The 20,649-nt window shown below is 42.8% G+C and overlaps 1 protein-coding gene across 1 annotated transcript; it reads right to left on the reverse strand.

Moving 5' to 3' along the window:
* Nucleotides 1–822: 822 nt before the first annotated feature.
* LOC130929309 (claudin domain-containing protein 1) lies at nucleotides 823–8,997 on the reverse strand. Its single transcript, XM_057856412.1, has 4 exons — nucleotides 8,590–8,997; nucleotides 5,206–5,313; nucleotides 5,004–5,141; nucleotides 823–4,944 (listed from the first exon to the last, which is right to left on the reverse strand). Exons 1-4 carry the CDS (start codon nucleotides 8,879–8,881, stop codon nucleotides 4,724–4,726), a joined length of 759 nt encoding a protein of 252 aa, XP_057712395.1. The 5' UTR covers nucleotides 8,882–8,997; the 3' UTR covers nucleotides 823–4,723.
* Between the last annotated feature and the right edge of the window lie 11,652 nt (nucleotides 8,998–20,649).

Raw genomic sequence — 20,649 nt, forward strand, 5'->3', positions numbered from 1 at the left:
TTTAATCTGCTTGAGCGGGGCATTTGTGGGTTAATTTTGTCAAATATTTTAACGGGATTAATTAAAAAAAATAATCACCGCTCGTTAACGTGATAATTTTGACAGCCCTAATATATATTCTTTAATTAAATCGTTTTCTAATTATATTTCATGTTACAGATAAAATGTCTTACACTCATCCAGAGTCTTTAGTTTTGGCTTAAAGTAAGACTGTCAAATTTATCGCGTTAACGGCGGTAATTAATTTTTAAAAAATTAATCACGTTAAAATATTTATTGCAATTAACGCATGCACTGCACGACCCACTCACGCATTGTCGCGTTCAATCTATAAAGGCGCGGTTTTACCTATATAGAGAGCTAAAAGCCAGTGTAAAATGAGTAGAGTGAATTTAGGCCGTCTTTGGAGCCTTTATTTAATTGGCTAAATCCTTAAAATCCCCCTCTCAACAATTAAAAATATCATGGGAAGCAATGTGGGGAAGAAAGGTAGTAGTTGATCTTTTTCTTAACACCATATGATATTTCTCAACGCAGAGAAGATATATCAATTGGTATCACTACGCACAGTCATGGTTGCACTTCCCATCATGCATTTGGGCAGAACAGTTAAATTGCTACAGTATCATTTACTGAAAGCTCAACAAATACACTAGATGGCAATATTTAGTCACAATATACAAAGTCACATTTATCCTTTAAGAATTACAAGTCTTTCTATCCCTGGATCCCTCTCACAGAAAGAATGTTAATAATGTAAATGCCATCTTGAGGATTTATTGTCATAATAAACAAATACAGTACTTATGTACTGTGTGTTGAATGTATATATTCGTCCGAGTTTTAACAGCAGGTGGCAGCAGAGAGTGACTGTCTCCCCCAAGGGAGCACTGAGGCCAAATGAAGCTTCTTGAAGCTCAGTGGTTCGTTTGGTCGAAGACAGTCTCATGATGCCATTGTCAAATAAAGTGTTACCGTGCGGCTTATCTATGAACAAATGCCTTTTTCGTGTCAAATTTGGTGGGTGGGGCTTATAGTCAGGTGCGCCTTATAGTCAGGAAATTACAGTACTTGTAGAAATAGTGAAAAACTAAACAATACCAAACATGGAAACACAAAAAAAAACGAAGCTTAAGTTAAATCAGCCACTAATACTGACAAAGAAAGACACTCAAAATAATAAATAAATAAATCAATAGCAACTTGGTTTACATGGTGAAATACAGTTCTGATGATTAACTGAGGAGCAAACAGCAGCAGTTTTCTAATATGACTTTTTTTTCTACAAGAAAAATAGGCCTCGCAATTTTTGACGATTAATTTATCCCAGAATTCCAATTTTGACATCTGTCTGTTAAATATTCTTTTTTTGGGGGGTTATCTTTAGTTTTTTTAACACTTGTACCATAATTTTGTATATAGGTTGTCCCTGGGTTACGAACGATTTCCGTTCCTACGCTGGCGACGTAACCCGAATTTCCCTTTAAGTACCCGTAAACCATAGGCAGAGTTTGACGTTTGGGCCAGGGGGGCACAACATGTTGATGACCTCGAACTGCAGTGTCAGCAATAAAATTAACTTACAAGAATATTTATAATAATAAGTTGAAAATGAGCGTTTTTTTTTTTGTTTTTGTTTTCCATCATTCTTGAAGGGAATTCTAAATCAGGCTGCTTAGGCTATACATTTCGCCAAGATGGTAATCCATTGAATATGGTACACCCGCCGGTGTTGTGCCAATGAAGTTACCCCAGTCAAAAATTTTATCCCCTGGGAGGAGCCAATGCGCTGCACAGATTTGCTTGATTTCCGTGTTTTGGTGATGTACAGTGGGGCAAATAAGTATTTAATCAACCACCAATTGTGCAAGTTCTCCTACTTGTGTATTGTGAACATGAGTAAACCTCAACCATGAGAGACAGAATGTGGAAAAAACCCCAGAAAATCACATTGTTTGATTTTTGAAGAATATATTTCCAAATTAGAGTGGAAAATAAGTATTTGGTCACCTACAAACAAGCAAGTTTTCTGGCTGTCAAAGAGGTCTAACTTCTTCTAACGAGGCTCCACTCATTACCTGTATTAATGGCACCTGTTTTAACTCATTATCGGTATAAAAGACACCTGTCCACAACCTCAGTCAGTCACACTCCAAACTCCACTATGGCCAAGACCAAAGAGCTGTCGAAGAACACCAGAGACAAAATTGTAGACCTGTACCAGGCTGGGAAGACTGAATCTGCAATAGGTAAAACGCTTGGTGTAAAGAAATCAACTGTGGGAGCAATTATTAGAAAATGGAAGACATACAAGACTATTGATAATCTCCCTTGATGTGGAGCTCCATGCAAGATTTCACCCCGTGGCGTCAAAATATTAACAAGAACGGTGAGCAAAAATCCTAGAACCACATGGGAGGGACCTAGTGAATGACCTACAGAGAGCTGGGACCACAGTAACAAAGGCTACTATCAGTAACACAATGCCCCGCCAGGGACTCAAATCCTGCACTGCCAGACATGTCCCCCTGCTGAAGAAAGTACACGTCCAGGCCCGTCTGCGGTTTGCCAGAGAGCATTTGGGTGATCCAGAAGAGGACTGGGAGAATGTGTTATGGTCAGATGAAAAACACAGGTTCTCGTGTTTGGAGGAGAAAGAATACTGAATTGCATCTGAAGAACACCATACCCACTGTGAAGCATGGGGGTGGAAACATCATGCTTTGGGGTTGTTTTTCTGCAAAGGGACCAGGATGACTTATCTGTGTAAAGGTAAGAATGACTGGGGTCATGTATCGAGAGATTTTGAGTGAAAATCTCCTTCCATCAGCAAGGACATTGAAGATAAGACGTGGCTGGGTCTTTCAACATGACAATGATCCTAAACACACAGCCAGGGCAACAAAGGAGTGGCTTCGGAAAAAGCATTTAGAGGTCCTGAAGTGGCCTAGCCAGTCTCCAGATCTCAACCCCATAGAAAATCTGTGGAGGGAATTGAAAGTCAGTGTTGCCAAACAACAGCCCCAAAAATTCACTGCTCTAGAGGAGATCTGCATGGAGGAATGGGCCAAAATACCAGCAACAGTGTGTGAAAAGCTTGTGAAGAGTTACCAAAAACGTTTGGCCTCCGTTATTGCCAACAAAGGGTACATAACAAAGTATTGAGATGAACTTTTGGTGTTGACCAAATACTTATTTTCCACCATGATTTGCAAATAAATTTGTTAAAAATCAAACTGTGATTTTTTTGGTTTTTTTTCCACATTCTGTCTCTCATGGTTGAGGTTTACCCATGTTGACAATTACAAGCCTTTCTAATATTTTCAAGTGGGAGAATTTGCACAATTAGTGGTTGACTAAATACTTATTTGCCCCACTGTGGTTACCTGCGAGGTTTTAAAACATGGCCTATCCATCAAATTTTTGAACGTAAAAAAAGGCAATGTTTAAGTGTTTTACTAGTAGGATGCCTATAACTGTTATTCCAGTCCTGTATGGAGTTTCTCCAGTTTAATAATCGTCGATGACCAAAATATACACTATAACTGTGTTTTAGCTACATTGGCAAGACACCGGTGGTGGCTTTGTTGTACAATGTGTCTTTAGTAGGGCAAATTGAAACTTCGCTCACCATTTTGGCAGTTGCTCTCTGGTGTTTTACGGTCCACAATTTAAATCCTTGGTTCTTGCTCAGTAGTTGTCGCTTTTGAGAGCCTAGATTTAAAAAAATTACGTATATCCATCTTGTCTCTTCGGTCCTCGGGTGGTTTTGGCTAAGCAAAGCAAATGACCGTCTAAGGTGCTAGTTACATAATCTGTTCGAAAAATAATTTTGACCCATTATAAAAATATCTTTTTTTGTTCATTTCATTCATTTTTGTTGTTGTTATATTGCTTTACATCTTTTATAGACAATATTTTACCGGAAAATTCTTAATTTTAAAATCATACATTTCGGCCAACAAACTCCGCGTATGCCCTAAACACCCCTGAAATCTCAAAATAACTATCCAAAAACATGTCGTTGCCAAGATGTTGGAGCTAAGTCCTAGCTAGACAGCGAGCTAAGCTGCAATGTTTCCCTTCACTCTCACTTGGCTACGCGACTTCTTCGTGGGTGCAAATGCGCTGTTCTTCGTGTGCGCCAAATACATTCTTCTTCGTCCGTACATGGGCTCTTACTCAAGTGCGGAAGTACTACCTGCGCCAAAATAAAAGCATGCATCACAAAACAAAAGTCAACATTATAAGCAAATACACATTTCGCCAAAGGGCAGAACAGTCATATTAATAAAATCAAGTAAAAATAAGATACTGTGAAGTACAATAAGGTACTGTTTACACAACTTTAAAAGAAAACAAAAGGACAACAAAATGGCGGCCGAGACTCCGCCGTCGTCAAGTCGAAATCACGTAAGTCGGGTAAGTCGAAACCCGGGGACTACCTGTAATTTTTTAGTGTTGCACCGATATCAGTATACTTTGTACTCACTTGAATGTATAGTGATTGCTATCGTGGCTTGGTCAGACACTGCTTAACTCATTGACGGCTATAGATGTCCAATTCATTTGAAGTGGGTTGGCAAACGTTGCCAGTCTCCCACTTCAAATGGATTAGACTTCTGATAAACACATTTAAATTTACAGCAGAAAAAACCCCAATGAAGTTTGGTTTGGTTTCCCAATTTAGCGTGTTTTTGCGAAAGCTAGCAATATTAACCGGTCAAGCAACGCGGTAGGCGGCCATGCGGTAGTAGCTACGTCCGTGGCTACGCGCCGCCCACAGCAGCAGGGCAGCCGCCATCATGTGGAGGGGCGACGACATGAGCGCCAAGTAGAGCGACCAGCCCAGTGAGCCGTCCACCTTGTCGGGAAGCACCGACACCCTGTGAAGGAGGTCCGTCCCCGCCAGGTAGCAGCACACTGTGGCTAACGAGCACAGACCTGCCCAAAAGTTCACATTTCAACCATATCCATTCTGGTTCAAAAGGATGGAAAGTTACCTGTCAACAGGTGAAGCACGCCGATGGTTAGCGTAGGTGCTAGGCTCCGGCACAGGCAAGCGCAGAACCCTATCAGGCCCGCCAACACCTCTAGACCCAGAGAGACTAGCGGCAGCACAAACTGGAAACGCCATAAGTCTGCAAAAACAGAAGCGGTTTTCTTCTCACGTTCAGAAAACTCAAAGATGGATGTCTAACGTACAAGTGCGGAGCATGTCTTCTCCGCTGTTGTGGTTTCCGGGCTCCTTGTACTTTGGCGTCAGCTGTTGCTGGACGGTGAAGCTTCTGCACTTCAGTGCCGCCTTCCCACCTGTTGAAAAGTGTAAATGCTTTCTGAAAGGTATGTTTAAATTAAAACGGTATTTTTCAGTCTACAAGTCGCACTTTTGCATTCTTGGTTTGGTGAAATTTTAGAACGCTGCTTGTACTACAATTTTTGTCCAAATCACATTATTTATACATAAAAAAAATTTTAAATGCACAAAAGTAGAATACAGTTTTTGCCAAAAAAATACCCATTCATTTCAAATGGGCAAATTTTCCCATTGATTTCCAAAGGCACAAAAACTTCCATTCACTATTTCCAACACAAGTGACGTAATATGAACAGGGAGTTAACCCTAAATGCCCCAAAATCAACAGGAAGTGACCCGAAATCAACAGGAAGTGAACGCAAAACGGCCCCAGATCAACAGGAAGGGACCCCGAAATGACCCCAGATCAATGGGAAGTGACCCCGTGACCAAAAACTTTTTTGAAACGCTAGTTTTTGTTCAAATCACATTATTTACACATAAAAAAAAAATTAATGCACAAAAGTTGAATACAGTTTTTGCCAAAAAAATACCTACTCATTTCAAACGGACAAATTTTCCCATTCATTTCCAATGGCACAAAAAACTTCCATTCACTCATTTTTCCAGCACAAGTGTCATAATATAAATGTTGAGTTAACCCTAAATGCCCCAAAATCAACAGGAAGTGAATGCAAATTGCCCCAGATCTCAATAAGAAGTGACCCCGAAATGACCCCAGATCATTACGAAGTGACCCCGTGACCAAAAACATGTTGTTTTTTTTTGGGTGAAATTTCAAAATGCTACTCTTCCCACCGTTTTTTTTTTTTTTTTCAAATCACATAATTTACACATAAAAAAAAATTAGGATGCTAAGGGGCACAAAAGTTGAATACAGTTTTTGCCAAAAACATACCCATTCATTTCAAATGGGCAAATTTTCCCATTCATTTCCAATGGCACAAAAACTTTCATTTACTATTTCCAACACAAGTCACGTTATATAAATAGGGAGTTAACCCTAAATGCCCCAAAATCAACAGGAAGCGACCCAAAATCAATAGGAAGTGAACGCAAACAGCTCCAGATCAACAGGAAGTGACCCCGAATTGACCCCAGATCAATAGGAAGTGACCCCGTGACCAAAAACGTGTTGTTTTTTTTTGTGTGTGTGAAATTTCAAAAGGCTACTTGTCCTCTAGTTTTTGTCCAAATCACATAATGCACACATAAAAAATCAGGATGCTAAGGTGCACAAAAGTTGTATACAGTTTTTGCCCAAAAAATACCCATTCATTTCAAATGGGCAAATTTTCCCATTCATTTTCAATGGCACAAAAAACTTCCATTCACTCCTATTTCCAACACAAGTGACATGATATAAACAGGGAGTTAAACTTAAATGCCCCAAAATCAACAGGAAGTGACCTGATGTCAACAGGAAGTGACCGCAAAACGGCCCCAGATCAATAGGAAGTAACCCAGAAATGACTCCAGATCAATAGGAAGTGACCCAATAACAATGGCAAGTGACCCTAAAATGACCCCAAATCAACAGGAAGTGACTGCAAAATGACCCCAGGCCAATGGGAAGTGACCCTAAAATGCCCCCCAAATCAACCGGAAGTGACCCAATTTGAATATGAAGTGACCCCATAATGATCCCAGATCATTAGGAAGTGACCCCATCACAGAAAGTGTCCCAAAAATGCCCCCAAATCAACAGGAAGTGACCCAATATCAACAGGAAGTGACCGCAAAATGACCCCAGATCAGTTGGATGTGACCCCAAAAAGACCCCAGATGAATAGGAAGTGACCCTATAATGCCCCCAAATCAACAGGAAGTGACCGAATATAAACAGGAAGTGACCTTAAAATGCCCCCGAATCAACAGGCGAACGCAAAATGACCCCAGATCAATAGGAAGTGACCCTAAAATGCCCCCCAAATCAACCGAAGTGACCCAATATGAATATGAAGTGACCCTGAAATGACACCAGATCAATAGAAAGTGACCCCATCACAGAAAGTTACCCTAAAATGCCCCCAAATCAACAGGAAGTGACCCAATATCAACAGGAAGTGACTGCAAAATGACCCCAAATCAGTTTGATGTGACCCCAAAAAGACCCCAGATGAATAGAAAGTGACCCAATATCAAGAGGAAGTGACCCCGAAATGACCCCAGATCAATAGGAATGACCCCATGACAGAAAGTGACCCTAAGATGCCACCAAATCAACAGGAAGTGACCGCAAAATGACCCCAGATCAGTGGGAGGTGACTCCGTAATGACCCCAGATCACTAGTAAGTGACTCTGAAATGACCACAGATAAGTAGAAAGTGACCCCGAATTACCCCAGATCAATAGGAAATGACCCCGAAATCACCCCTAGATCAATATGATTGACCAAATGACAACAGGAAATGACCCTAAAATGACCCTAAATCAACTGGAAGTGACCCAATGTGAACAGAAAGTGACTCCGAAATGACTCCAGATCAATTGGAAGTGACTCCATAAAAGCAGAAGTTGACCCTAAAATGCCCCCAGACCAACAGGAAGTGACCCCGAAATGACCCCAGAACAATACGAATGACCCCATAACAACAGAAAGTGACCCTGAAATGCCCCCAAATCAACAGGAATTGACCCCGAAATGACCCCAACAATTGGATGTGACCGCAAAATGACCCCAGATCAATAGGAAGTGGCCTCATAATGACCCCAGATCAATAGGTGACCCAATATGAACAGGAAGTGACCCCGAAATGAGCCTTAATCAACAGGAAGTGATGCAAAATCAATAGAAAGTGAGCCGAGATACCAACCATTACAATACCAGAAATTGCATTTTTTTAGTGTATATTAAAATATGTAATTTTACACTGACCAAATATGGTCTTATCTCGGTTTAGAAAAATCATGTTTTAAATCAATTGTGTGGGGTACAGTTTACGGTTTGTCCACATGAGAGCGCCAACAGCCCAGTAAACGTGATAATGTGGTGTTAGTGGGAAAACTACAATACAGATCAGCAACCTTCATTCAGTTCAAACTGCTTTAATTTTTTAAATATTTTACAAATATGAACTCCTTTGTCTGTTCTGATCGTTGCTAGCCCTCCCAGTCCAAACGGATTGGACGTCTTAATGGCATATTAAACATTTAGACGTTCATTTGCCGCACGTTCAAAAGGACTGAACACTCGGTTCGTTCTCCTTGGGTCCACAAGAGGTCGCCCATACGTCCCAAAGGACGTGACTATTGTCGGGGACGCGCGTACCTGTCTCCTTGGCCCATTGCGGTGCGTCGGGCACGAGCACACAACGCCACCACAGGCCCACGCTGCCGTTGAGTCTGAACAGCGTGTCGCTGTAGGTCTTCTCGTCGAATTCACCGTCCATGAACTCGTCGTAGAGGCCGCGTAGCTCGGATGCATTGGCTTCGCCGCGCACCGGCGGGCTGCTGTACTGGTACCAATGCTGCGTGCCCACGCCCACGCACAGGTAGGCGGTGGCCAGGAGGCTCAGCACGCAGGCGATCACCAGCGCCGTGGCGTAGCGATTGTCCACCATTGTCGGCCGAGTCCGAGCCCGGCCGGGATGCCGCTGCCTCAGCCGCCGTCGGCGTCTGTCCCCGCCCCGTGGCCCACTTCCACAGATGGCGCTCAGCTTGCGCACTAATCCGGCGCCTTTCCTCTTCCGCCGCCACAATCACGTTGAATCAGACAATGCAATCAGCTGCGAGAATGTGCAACGACTAAAAACATGTATTGAATTAATATATATATTAAAACAAAAATGATATTCTGTTGGCTGGACATGAGACTGCAGTTTTCCCTCCCTATTAATTTTATAGAGCTTTTCTGCCTTTTATTTATCACGTTCTATATTTTGGTTTGTTGTGAATCACTTTGAGTACCCTCTCATATTTTTCCAAAGGGCTATATGAATAAATTTGATTTTATTTGTAGTATTATTTCACAGGTGTCAAACTAGCAGCCTGTGGCCCAGATCTTGCCCGCCACATCATTTTTTGTGGTCTACAAGCAACGGAATAGGGTTGCATAGCAAGGGCGTAGGTTTGGTCTCAACATTGATAGGGACGATATAACATATCAAGATATCCAAGGACTGATCTACATCTGAGGCATACTAGACTTCCCCAAGGCTCGAACCAAAGTACTCTCATGAAATTCTGATGTGTGATTTAATTTCACAGATTTTTGTCTTATGTCATTTGATGTTCATGTTAAATAAAGGAACTTGGACTCTGAAGCCGCCATATTGCATTACCATAATGCAAACAATGATCCAAATGAGGGATGGCTAGCTTGACTTCGTTATTCCTTGTGGAGGCTGTCCTGACCGCAGTAGTTTTGCAGGTTAGCAGGTTCACACTGTTTAATGTTATGCTAACTCTGATGCAGGTTGGACTTTCAGTAGCAAAATTAGTGGTGTTTCCCCTACCTCCATAACATTGACGTCTTGTTACAGTACTTGCAGAAGCTGCTGCTGGCCAAAAAAACTTTATTCCTCCCCTTCGAAGGGGGCAGAGGCGGCGGCATGTTGTCGACATGAATCTGTCGGGGCTGCGTGTGTTTGGTTCATGGTGGTTCATTTGGTCGAAGAAGTGTTGCCAGTTAATATCTTTTGATGTAAATATCCCATAATACGGTGAGGACAGCTACGGCTTATAGTCCAGTGCGGCGTATTTATAAACAAATGCCGTTTTCGTGTCAAATTTGGTAGGTGGCGGCTTATAGTCTGAAAATTACGGCAATTTTTTTTTTTTTTACTGTTTGCGGTCCTTTTGCAATTAAAAAAAACCAAAAAACGTAAATTTAGAAAGAAAAATAAGAGAATGTTAGCTATAGTAGGGTTTGCAAAAAGATTTTTAGATCGACAATGCTTATGAAAATCTTTTTGAAAAATGAAATAAATATTGCTCAATGGCAATAATGAGTTAATAACGCGTGTATATCGTCATCTCCTGCCTTTTGAATGGCTTTCCTTTTTCCATCCGTGGCTCAAATCAAGAAAAGGAAAGAAAAACAAAATGTCACATATTGTGTATGACAAAGGGGCCCAGCCTCGTGTTATGATGTACAAACCCGATCAACTGGCGTCAAAAATAACAAGCGCGTCCATCTATTGTCTCGCGGTATTGCACAAAATGCCATCGCGGGTGTGTTTTTCAAAACCCACATAATCATCATCACACTAAGTTAAAAAGTCAATTTTTTTATTGAGTCTCAAACATGGATAAATCAAACCACAATTTATTTTTTTTAAATAGAATATATTAAAAGGCGAATAGAATAAGCGCATAAATACCTCAAAAAGTGCGTATTGGTTTAAAACCCTGTTGTTTCAATGCAATTATGATTGAATTCCATTTCTGCCAGGAGAGGGCGCTGATACATCACTCTGATAGTGGTTAAGCTCAGTTGCTGAATCCCTCTCCAAAAGTCATTCAGTCATTGAATTCCAGCATTTATGAAAACATAAAGTCCTGATTTAAATACAGACGTGAAATACAGACATGATTTTTTTTTTTTTATTGCTGACTTGACAGGATCCACGAAACAGCCACCAAAGAGAGAGCGCAGACCAGGCTGATGTTGTGGGTCGTTCCGCTGGAAACTGGAAAACAAAAGAGTCATTTTTATTCAGTCCCATAAATAGACAACCAAACCATTTAGACTGGGTAAAAACAACAATGTACCGATTCCTTCGACGGTGATGGAGCTTTGCTCGATGTCAAAGCCGGTGACCACTGGAGCAGCGTCGATAAGGACGGCCCGGATTGCCGTATGGTTGGGCGCCGCGTTGGTGAAGCTCAGGTCCATGTCGTTGATGACCGAGCCGGGTCTGCGCGCCAAAAGGAGTAAAAAAAGGGAAATTAGTTTGTTAATAGTTTGCAATTGTAAGGGAAATGAACTGACTATAAGCCGCCACCCACCAAATTTGACACAAAAACGGCATTTTTTTCATTGACAAGCCGCACTGGACTATAAGCCGCAGCTGTCCTCACTATATTATTTGATATTTACACCAAAAAATATTAACTGGCAACGCTTCTTCGACCAAATGAACCACCATGAAGCTTTGAACCAATTTGCTGCAAAGCTTCAAGAAGCTTCTTTTGGGCATCACTGCTCCCTTAAGGGGAGACAGTCAACCTCTGCTGCCATCTGCTGTCAACACTGTTGTCGTCCAACATGCCTCCTAGTGTGCATTGCAGCACTACAGATGTAAATAACAATCAAAATTCATGTTCTGCGTTCATTATTTCTTCAGTTACTGTTCCAGTTGTTTCATGTATTGCTATTTATGGTATTTGGTAATGCTTTATTTAACAGTGGCACCGTAGGGCTTGCATAAGACCATCAAAATTATGATATGACACTGTCATAAATGCTTATGACAGACGTAATTTTGTTCATAGATAAGCCGCACTGGAGTATAAGCCACAGCGGTCCTTACTATGTTATGGGATGTTTCCACCAAAAGATATTAACTGGCAACACTATTAGATAGAGATGACGTGATCGGATCGGGTCCGATCACGTCATTTTCAAAGTATCGGAATCGGCAAAAAAATATCGTCCATGCCTTTTTTTTAATATATATATATATTTTAATCAAATCGTTTTCTAATTGTATTTAACGTTACAGACATAATATGTTACACTCATCCAGAGTCTTTAGTTTAGGCTTAAGGTAGGGTTCAATCAAATTTACCCCGATAACGGCGGTAATGAATTTTTTAAAAAATGAATCGTTAAAATATTTAACGCAATTAATGCATGCGCTGCACGACCCACTCACCCACACCTCACTCATTGTCGCGTTCAATCTGTAATAGCGCTGTTTTATCTATCTATAGACCTAAAAGGCAGCGTAAAATGAGTAGAGTGAATTTTGGCAGCCTTTGCAGCCTTTTTTTAATTGGCTAAAGCCTTACAATCCCTCTCCCTATGATTAGAAATATCATGGGAAGCAATGTGGGGAAGCAAGGTAGCAATTGATCGTTTTCTTAAAACCTTATGTTATTTCCCAACGCAGAGAAGATATATCAATTGGTAGCACTACACACAGTCATGGTTCCACTTTCCATCATGCATTTGGGCATGGCTACAGTATCATTTACTGAAAGCTCAACAAATACACTAGATGGCAATATTTAGTCACAATATACAAAGTTACAAGTCTTTCTATCCATGGATCCCTCTCACAGAAAAAATGTTAATTATGTAAATGCCATCTTGAGGATTTATTGTCAAAATAAACAAATACAGTACTTATGTACTGTATGTTGAATGTGTATATATTCGGCCGAGTTTTATTCATTTTTTTTTTAATGCATTGCCAAAATGTATATGATCGGGAAAAATTATCGTGAATGATTGGAATTGAATCGGATCGGGAAATATCGGGATCGGCAGATACTCAAACTAAAACAATCGGGATCGGATCGGGAGCAAAAAAACATGATCGGAACAACCCTACTATTAGACATTGGCATCATAAGACTGTCATAATAGCACATGAACCACCATGAAGCTTTGAACCAAATGGTTGCAAAGCTTCATTGCTTCAAAAAGCTTCATTTGGCCATCATTGTTGCCCTAGGGGTGACGTCAACTGTCAACTGCTGCCATCTGCTGTCAACACTGTTGTCGTCAAACATACCTCCTAGTATGCATTGCAGCACTACAGATGGAAATAACTATCAAAATTCATGTTCTGCGCTCATTATTTCTCCAGATACTGTTTGAGTTGTTTCATGAATTGCTATTTATGGTATTTGGTTACGCTTTATTTGACAGTGGCACCATACGACTTTCATAAGACCATCAAAAATATGACATGAAACTGTCATAAATGCTTCTGAGAGACGTAATTTTGTTGATAGATAAGCCGCACTGGACTATAAGCCACAGCTGTCCTCATGGGATATTTACACCAAAAAATATGAACTGGCAACACTTCTTCCACCAAATGAACCACCATGACGCTTTGAACCAATTGGCTGCAAAGCATCATTGCTTCAAGAAGCTTCATTTGGCCATCGCTGCTCCCTTGGTGGAGACAGTCAACCTCTGCTGCCATCTGCTGTCAACGCGGTTACCGTCCAACATGCCTCCTAGTATGCATTACAGCACTAATTATGTAAATAACAATCAAAATTCATGTTCTTCGCTCATTGTTTCTTCAGTTACTATTCCAGTTGTTTCATGAATTGCTATTTACGGTATTTGGTAACGCTTTATTTGACAGAGGCGCCATAAAACTTTCATAAGACCATCATAATTATGACATGACACTTTCATGAACATTAATAAATGCTTATGACAATCATACGTAATTTTCTTCATAAATAAGCCGCACTGGAGTGTAAACCGCAGCTGTCCTCACTGAATTAAGGGATGGTTACACCAAAAGATATTAACTGGCAACACTTCTTCGACCATATGAACCACCATGAAGCTTTGAACCGATTGGCTCCAAAGCATCATTGCTTCAAGAAGCTTCATTTAGCCATCACTGCTCCCTTGGGGGAGGCAGTAGACCTCTGCTACAATCTACTGTCAACACTGTTGTCACCCAACATGCCTCCTAGTATGCATTGCAGCACTACAGATGTAAATAACAATCCAAGCTCATGTTTTGTACTAATTACTTCTTCAGTTACTGTTGTAGTTGTTTCATTCGTTGCTTGTTATGGAATTTGAAATTATGTAACTAACTCCATTTATGTCCAGCTCGGATCTTTTACATTCATTCAAAACTGAGGTCATTTGCCACATGACACAAAATGATGTCTGTCATAAGCATTTATTAATGCTCATGACAGTGTCATGTCATAATTATGATGGTCTTATGAAAGTTTTATGGCGCCTCTGTCAAATAAAGTGTTACCTATTAACCCAATAAATCAACAAATAAGCCGCACTGGACTATAAATTGGAGGATTCAAAATGAGGGGAAAAAGTAGTGGCTTATAGTCTGAAAATTACAGTAATTGTTTATACCTGAATCCAATGACTACCAGGACTCTGAAGATGGAAGGAAATTCCCTTTGGAATAACGGTTGAAGCTGCAAAAGAATAAGACAAGTGAATGCTTTTCTGTGATGTGACTGAGATGTTTGAGATGTTTATTCATGGATTCCTACCTGACTTTTGATCATGGTCGATCGAGACAAGAAGGCAGGAGATGACTGATTGAACAGCTCGTTGCTGAACGTGCTTTGAAGGGATCGGAAAGAAACCCGTCTGGTCACGACAGTAATGGTGGTTGTTGTCGTCGTCGTTTGTGTTGCCCTTCGCGGGGTTGTTGCGACAATTCCCGTTGCCGGGTTTGTCGCGGCGTTTGCAGTCGGGGCTTTTGTCAGGGAATTTGTCGTAGGGTTTCCTCTGGTGGGAATTGATGGGACATTTGTAGTTGACACTTGTTTAGAAGTTCTTGTGATGGCTACAGAAGGTGTTGTTTGGGATTCCGCATTTGTGGCTATTAAAGTTGTTAACCCAGTTGCTGTTACAGAAGGTGTCTCACGAGTTGCTGCAGATGCCGTTGACACAGTTGATGGTTTTACAGTTGTCTGAGCTGTTTGGGATTCTGCACTTGTGACCCCAGATGTTGTCACTCTAGTTGCTGCTGCACCAGATGTTGCCGTCTCAGTAGTTGCTGCGGATGCTGTGGACACAGCTGATGTTTGTACAGTTGTCTGAACTGTTTGGGATTCTGCACTTGTGACTGCAGATGTTGTCACTCCGGTTGCTGCAGCAGCAGATGTTGCCGTCTCACTTGTTGCTGCTGATGCCGTTGACACAGCTGATGTAGTTGTCGGAACTGTTTGAGATTCTGCACTTGTGACTCCAGATGTTGTCACTCCTGTTGCTGCAGCAGCAGACGTTGCCGTTTCACTACTTGCTGTGGATGCTGTTGACACAGCTGATGTAGTTGTCGGAACTGTTTGAGATTCTGCACTTGTGACTCCAGATGTTGTCACTCCAGTTGCTGCAGCAGCAGATGTTGCCGTTTCAGTACTTGCTGTGGATGCTGTTGACGCAGCTGATGTAGTTGTCTGAACTGTTTGGGATTCTGCACTTGTGAGTCCAGATGTTGTTACTCCAGTTGCTGCTGCAGCAGATGTTGCCGTCTCACTTGTTGCTGCTGATGCCGTCGACACAGCTGATGTAGTTGTCGGAACTGTTTGGGATTCTGCGCTTGTGAGTCCAGATGTTGTCACTCCAGTTGCTGCAGCAGATGTTGCCGTCTCAGTAGTTGCTGCGGATGCCGTCGACACAGCTGATGTAGTTGTCTGAACTGTTTGGGATTCTGCACTTGTGACTCCAGATGTTGTCACTCCAGTTGCCGCAGCAGCAGACGTTGCCGTTTCACTACTTGCTGTGGATGCTGTTGACACAGCTAATGTAGTTGTCTGAACTGTTTGGGATTCTGCACTTGTGACTCCAGATGTTGTCACTCCAATTGCTGCTGCAGCAGATGTTGCCGTCTCAGTATTTGCTGCGGATGCCGTCGACACAGCTGATGTTTCGACAGTTGTCTGAACTGTTTGGGATTCTGCACTTGTGACTCCAGATGTTGTCACTCCAGTTGCTGCTGCACCAGATGTTGCGGTCTCAGTAGTTGCTGCGGATGCCGTCGACACAGCAGATGTAGTTGTCGGAACTGTTTGGGATTCTGCGCTTGTGAGTCCAGATGTTGTCACTCCAGTTGCTGCAGCATATGTTGCCGTCTCAGTAGTTGCTGCGGATGCCGTCGACACAGCAGATGTAGTGGTCTGAACGGTTTGTGATTCTGCACTTGTGACTCCAGATGTTGTCACTCCAGTTGCTGCTGCACCAGATGTTGCGGTCTCAGTAGTTGCTGCGGATGCCGTCGACACAGCTGATGTAGTTGTCTGAACTGTTTGGGATTCTGTACTTGTGACTCCAGATGTTGTGACTCCAGTTGCTGCTGCAACAGATGTTGCGGTGTCAGTAGTTGCTGCGGATGCCGTCGACACAGCTGATGTAGTTGTCTGAACTGTTTGGGATTCTGCACTTGTGACTCCAGATGTTGTCACTCCAGTTGCTGCTGCAACAGATGTTGCCGTCTCAGTAGTTGCTGCAGATGCCGTCGACACAGCTGATGTCGTTGTCGGAATGTTTTGAGATTCTGCGCTTGTGACTCCAGATGTTGTGACTCCAATTGCTGCTGCAGCAGACGTTGCCGTTTCACTACTTGCTGTGGATGCTGTTGACACAGCTGATGTAGTTGTCGGAACTGTTTGAGATTCTGCACTTGTGACTCCAGATGTTGTCACTCCAATTGCTGCTGCAGCAGATGTTGCTGTCTCAGTAGTTGCTGTGGATGCCGTCGACACAGCTGATGTAGTTGTCTGAACTGTTTGGGATTCTGCACTTGTGACTCCAGATGTTGTCACTCCGTTTGCTGCAGCAGCAGATGTTGCCGTCTCACTAGTTGCTGTGGATGCCGTCGACACAGCTGATGTAGTTGTCGGAACTGTTTGGGATTCTGCGCTTGTGACTCCAGATGTTGTCACTCCAGTTGCTGCAGCAGATGTTGCCATCTCAGTAGTTGCTGCGGATGCCGTCGACACAGCTGATGTTTCGACAGTTGTCTGAACTGTTTGGGATTCTGTACTTGTGACTCCAGATGTTGTCACTCCGTTTGCTGCAGCAGCAGATGTTGCCGTCTCACTTGTTGCTGCGGATGCCGTTGACACAGCTGATGTAGTTGTCGGAACTGTTTGAGATTCTGCACTTGTGACTCCAGATGTTGTCACTCCAATTGCTGCTGCAGCAGATGTTGCCGTCTCAGTAGTTGCTGCAGATGCCGTCGACACAGCTGATGTTTCGACAGTTGTCTGAACTGTTTGGGATTCTGTACTTGTGACTCCAGATGTTGTCACTCCGTTTGCTGCAGCAGCAGATGTTGCCGTCTCACTTGTTGCTGCGGATGCCGTGGACACAGCTGATGTAGTTGTCGGAACTGTTTGAGGTTCTGCGGTCGTGAGTCCAGATGTTGTCACTCCAGTTGCTGCAGCAGATGTTGCCGTCTCAGTAGTTGCTGCGGATGCCGTCGACACATCAGATGAAGTGGTCTGAACTGTTTGGGATTCTGCACTTGTGACTCCAGATGTTGTCACTCCAGTTGCTGCAGCAGCAGATGTTGCTGTTTCACTAGTTGCTGTAGATGCCGCCGACACAGCTGATGTAGTTGTCTGAACTGTTTGGGATTCTGCACTTGTGACTCCGGATGTTGTCACTCCAGTTGCTGCAGCAGCAGATGTTGCCGTCTCAGTAGTTGCTGCGGATGCCGTCGACACAGCTGATGTTTCGATAGTTGTCTGAGCTGTTTGGGATTCTGTACTTGTGACTCCAGATGTTGTCACTCCGTTTGCTGCAGCAGCAGATGTTGCCGTCTCACTTGTTGCTGCGGATGCCGTTGACACAGCTGATGTAGTTGTCGGAACTGTTTGAGATTCTGCACTTGTGACTCCAGATGTTGTCACTCCAATTGCTGCTGCAGCAGATGTTGCCGTCTCAGTAGTTGCTGCAGATGCCGTCGACACAGCTGATGTTTCGACAGTTGTCTGAACTGTTTGGGATTCTGTACTTGTGACTCCAGATGTTGTCACTCCGTTTGCTGCAGCAGCAGATGTTGCCGTCTCACTTGTTGCTGCGGATGCCGTTGACACAGCTGATGTAGTTGTCGGAACTGTTTGAGGTTCTGCGGTCGTGAGTCCAGATGTTGTCACTCCAGTTGCTGCAGCAGATGTTGCCGTCTCAGTAGTTGCTGCGGATGCCGTCGACACAGCAGATGAAGTGGTCTGAACTGTTTGGGATTCTGCACTTGTGACTCCAGATGTTGTCACTCCAGTTGCTGCAGCAGCAGATGTTGCCGTCTCAGTAGTTGCTGCGGATGCCGTCGACGCAGCTGATGTTTCTACAGTTGTCTGAACTGTTTGGGATTCTGCACTTGTGACTCCAGATGTTGTCACTCCAGTTGCTGCAGCAGCAGATGTTGCCGTCTCAGTAGTTGCTGTGGATGCCGTCGATGCAGCTGATGTAGTTGTCGGAACTGTTTGAGATTCTGCACTTGTGACTCCAGATGTTGTCACTCCAGTTGCTGCTGCAGCAGATGTTGCCGTTTCAGTAGTTGCTGCAGATGCCGTCGACGCAGCTGATATTTCTACAGTTGTCTGAACTGTTTGGGATTTTGCACTTGTGACTCTGGATGCTGTCACTCCAGTTGCTGGAGCAGCAGATGTTGCCGTCTCAGTAGTTGCTGCGGATGCCGTTGACGCAGCTGATGTAGTTGTCGGAACTGTTTGAGATTCTGCACTTGTGACTCCAGATGTTGTCACTCCAATTGCTGCTGCAGTAGATGTTGCCGTCTTAGTAGTTGCTGCAGATGCCATCGACACAGCTGATGTTTCTGCGGTTGGCAGACCAGTTACAGATCTATCAGTTGTGGTAAGTGCTATTGTCTCAGCAGTCGTTGCTACAATATTTGGAATAGCAGTTTCATGTGTTGATTTCAACATGGTTGTTTTTGTTATTGAAGGTAAAGTACAAAGAGTTGTCTGACCTGTGTTTTCAGATTCTGAGGTTTTGAGTGTTGTTACTGTTGTAGTTGCCTCAGTAGGAGTCACTATCGTCGTCGACCCAGGCGTTGTAGTTACAGCAGATTGCGTTGTCCGCGAGTCAACTGCCGTTGACTCAACAGTGATGGAGGCAGTTTCAATATCGAAGCCGTTGACCTCTGGAGCTGCATCGGACAAGACGCTTGCAACTTGAACGTTATTTGGTGCAGACGATGCTATGAACTCAAGATCCATGACATTGACGACTGAACCACTTCTGCAGAATAAAGCAACAAAAGCATTTACTCACTAGTACTTTTTTAAACGAGTTGAACCTTTCAGCAAGTCAACAACAACAAGTACCTGAATGCGATGATGATTAGGTTCAAGAAGGAGGAAGGAAATGCCGCAATGAATTTTATCAAAAGCTGCGGAACAAAAACATGTCACAATTTTGCATTTCATTTTCTTTTACATTAATTAAACTTACTTGTTCCTTGATCATGGAAGCTCGGTTTTGGTATACCGTGGTGCTGGGATCCAACAAGTCATTAGTAAAAACACTTTGAAGGGATCGGAAAGTGGCTCGTTTGGTTATTTTGGTTAAAGAATCTGAAGTTGTTTCTTCAGGTGTATTCCCTACAGTTGTTATAGATTCTCTTGTTGTGGTAATAACTGTAGTTTTTTCAAGTGTTGTCTCTTCAGTTGTGAAACCTGTTGTTGTGGAAACTGTTGTGGTTTCTTCAGGTGTTGTCTCTGCAGTTGTTGTAAACTCTGTTGTTGAGCCAATAGTTGCAGTTTCCTCAGGTGTTGATGCAGTTGTTTTAGTGTCTGTTGACGTGACAACAACTGTTGTTTCTTCAGAAGTTGTTCCTGCTGTTGTAACAGACTCTGTTGTTGAGGCAACGGTTGTTGCATCTTTAGTTGTTGTTCCTGCAGTTGTTGTGGAAACTGATGTGCTTTCTTTAGGTGTTGTCGCTACAGTTGTTGTAAAGTCTGTTGTTGTGGCAATAGTTGTAGTTTCCTCAGGCGTTGTTGCTGCAGTTGTTGTAGAGTCCGTTGTCGTGAAAATGACTGTTGTTTCTTCAGATGTTGTTCCTGCAGTTGTTGTGGAAACGGTCGTGGTTTCTTCAGGTGTTGTTCCTGCAGTTGTTACAGACTCTGTTGTGGTGGCAGCAGTTGTTGCTTCTTCGGGTGTTGTCTCTCTGGTTGTTTTAGATACTGTTGTTGAGGCAACGGTTGTTGTTTCTGCAGTTGTTGTTGTCGAATCTCTTGTTGTGGAAATGGTTGTGGTTTCTTCAGGTGTTGTCTTTGCGGTTGTTGTAAGCTCTGTTGTTGTGGCAATAGTTGTAGTTTCCTCAGGTGTTGTTGCTGCAGTTGTTGTAGAATCTGTTGTTGTCGAAACGGTTGTAGTTTCTTCAGGTGTTGTCTCTGCGGTTGTTGTAAGCTCTGTTGTTGTGGCAATAGTTGTAGTTTCTTCAGGTGTTGTCTCTGCGGTTGTTGTAAGCTCTGTTGTTGTGGCAATAGTTGTAGTTTCCTCAGGTGTTGTTGCTGCAGTTGTTGTAGAATCTGTTGTTGTGGAAACGGTTGTAGTTTCTTCAGGTGTTGTCTCTGCGGTTGTTGTAAGCTCTGTTGTTGTGGCAATAGTTGTAGTTTCTTCAGGTGTTGTCTCTGCAGTTGTTGTAGAATCTGTTGTTGTGGAAACGGTTGTAGTTTC

The sequence above is a fragment of the Corythoichthys intestinalis genome, chromosome 13 (assembly GCF_030265065.1).
Source record: "Corythoichthys intestinalis isolate RoL2023-P3 chromosome 13, ASM3026506v1, whole genome shotgun sequence".
Taxonomy (NCBI): Eukaryota; Metazoa; Chordata; class Actinopteri; order Syngnathiformes; family Syngnathidae; genus Corythoichthys; species Corythoichthys intestinalis.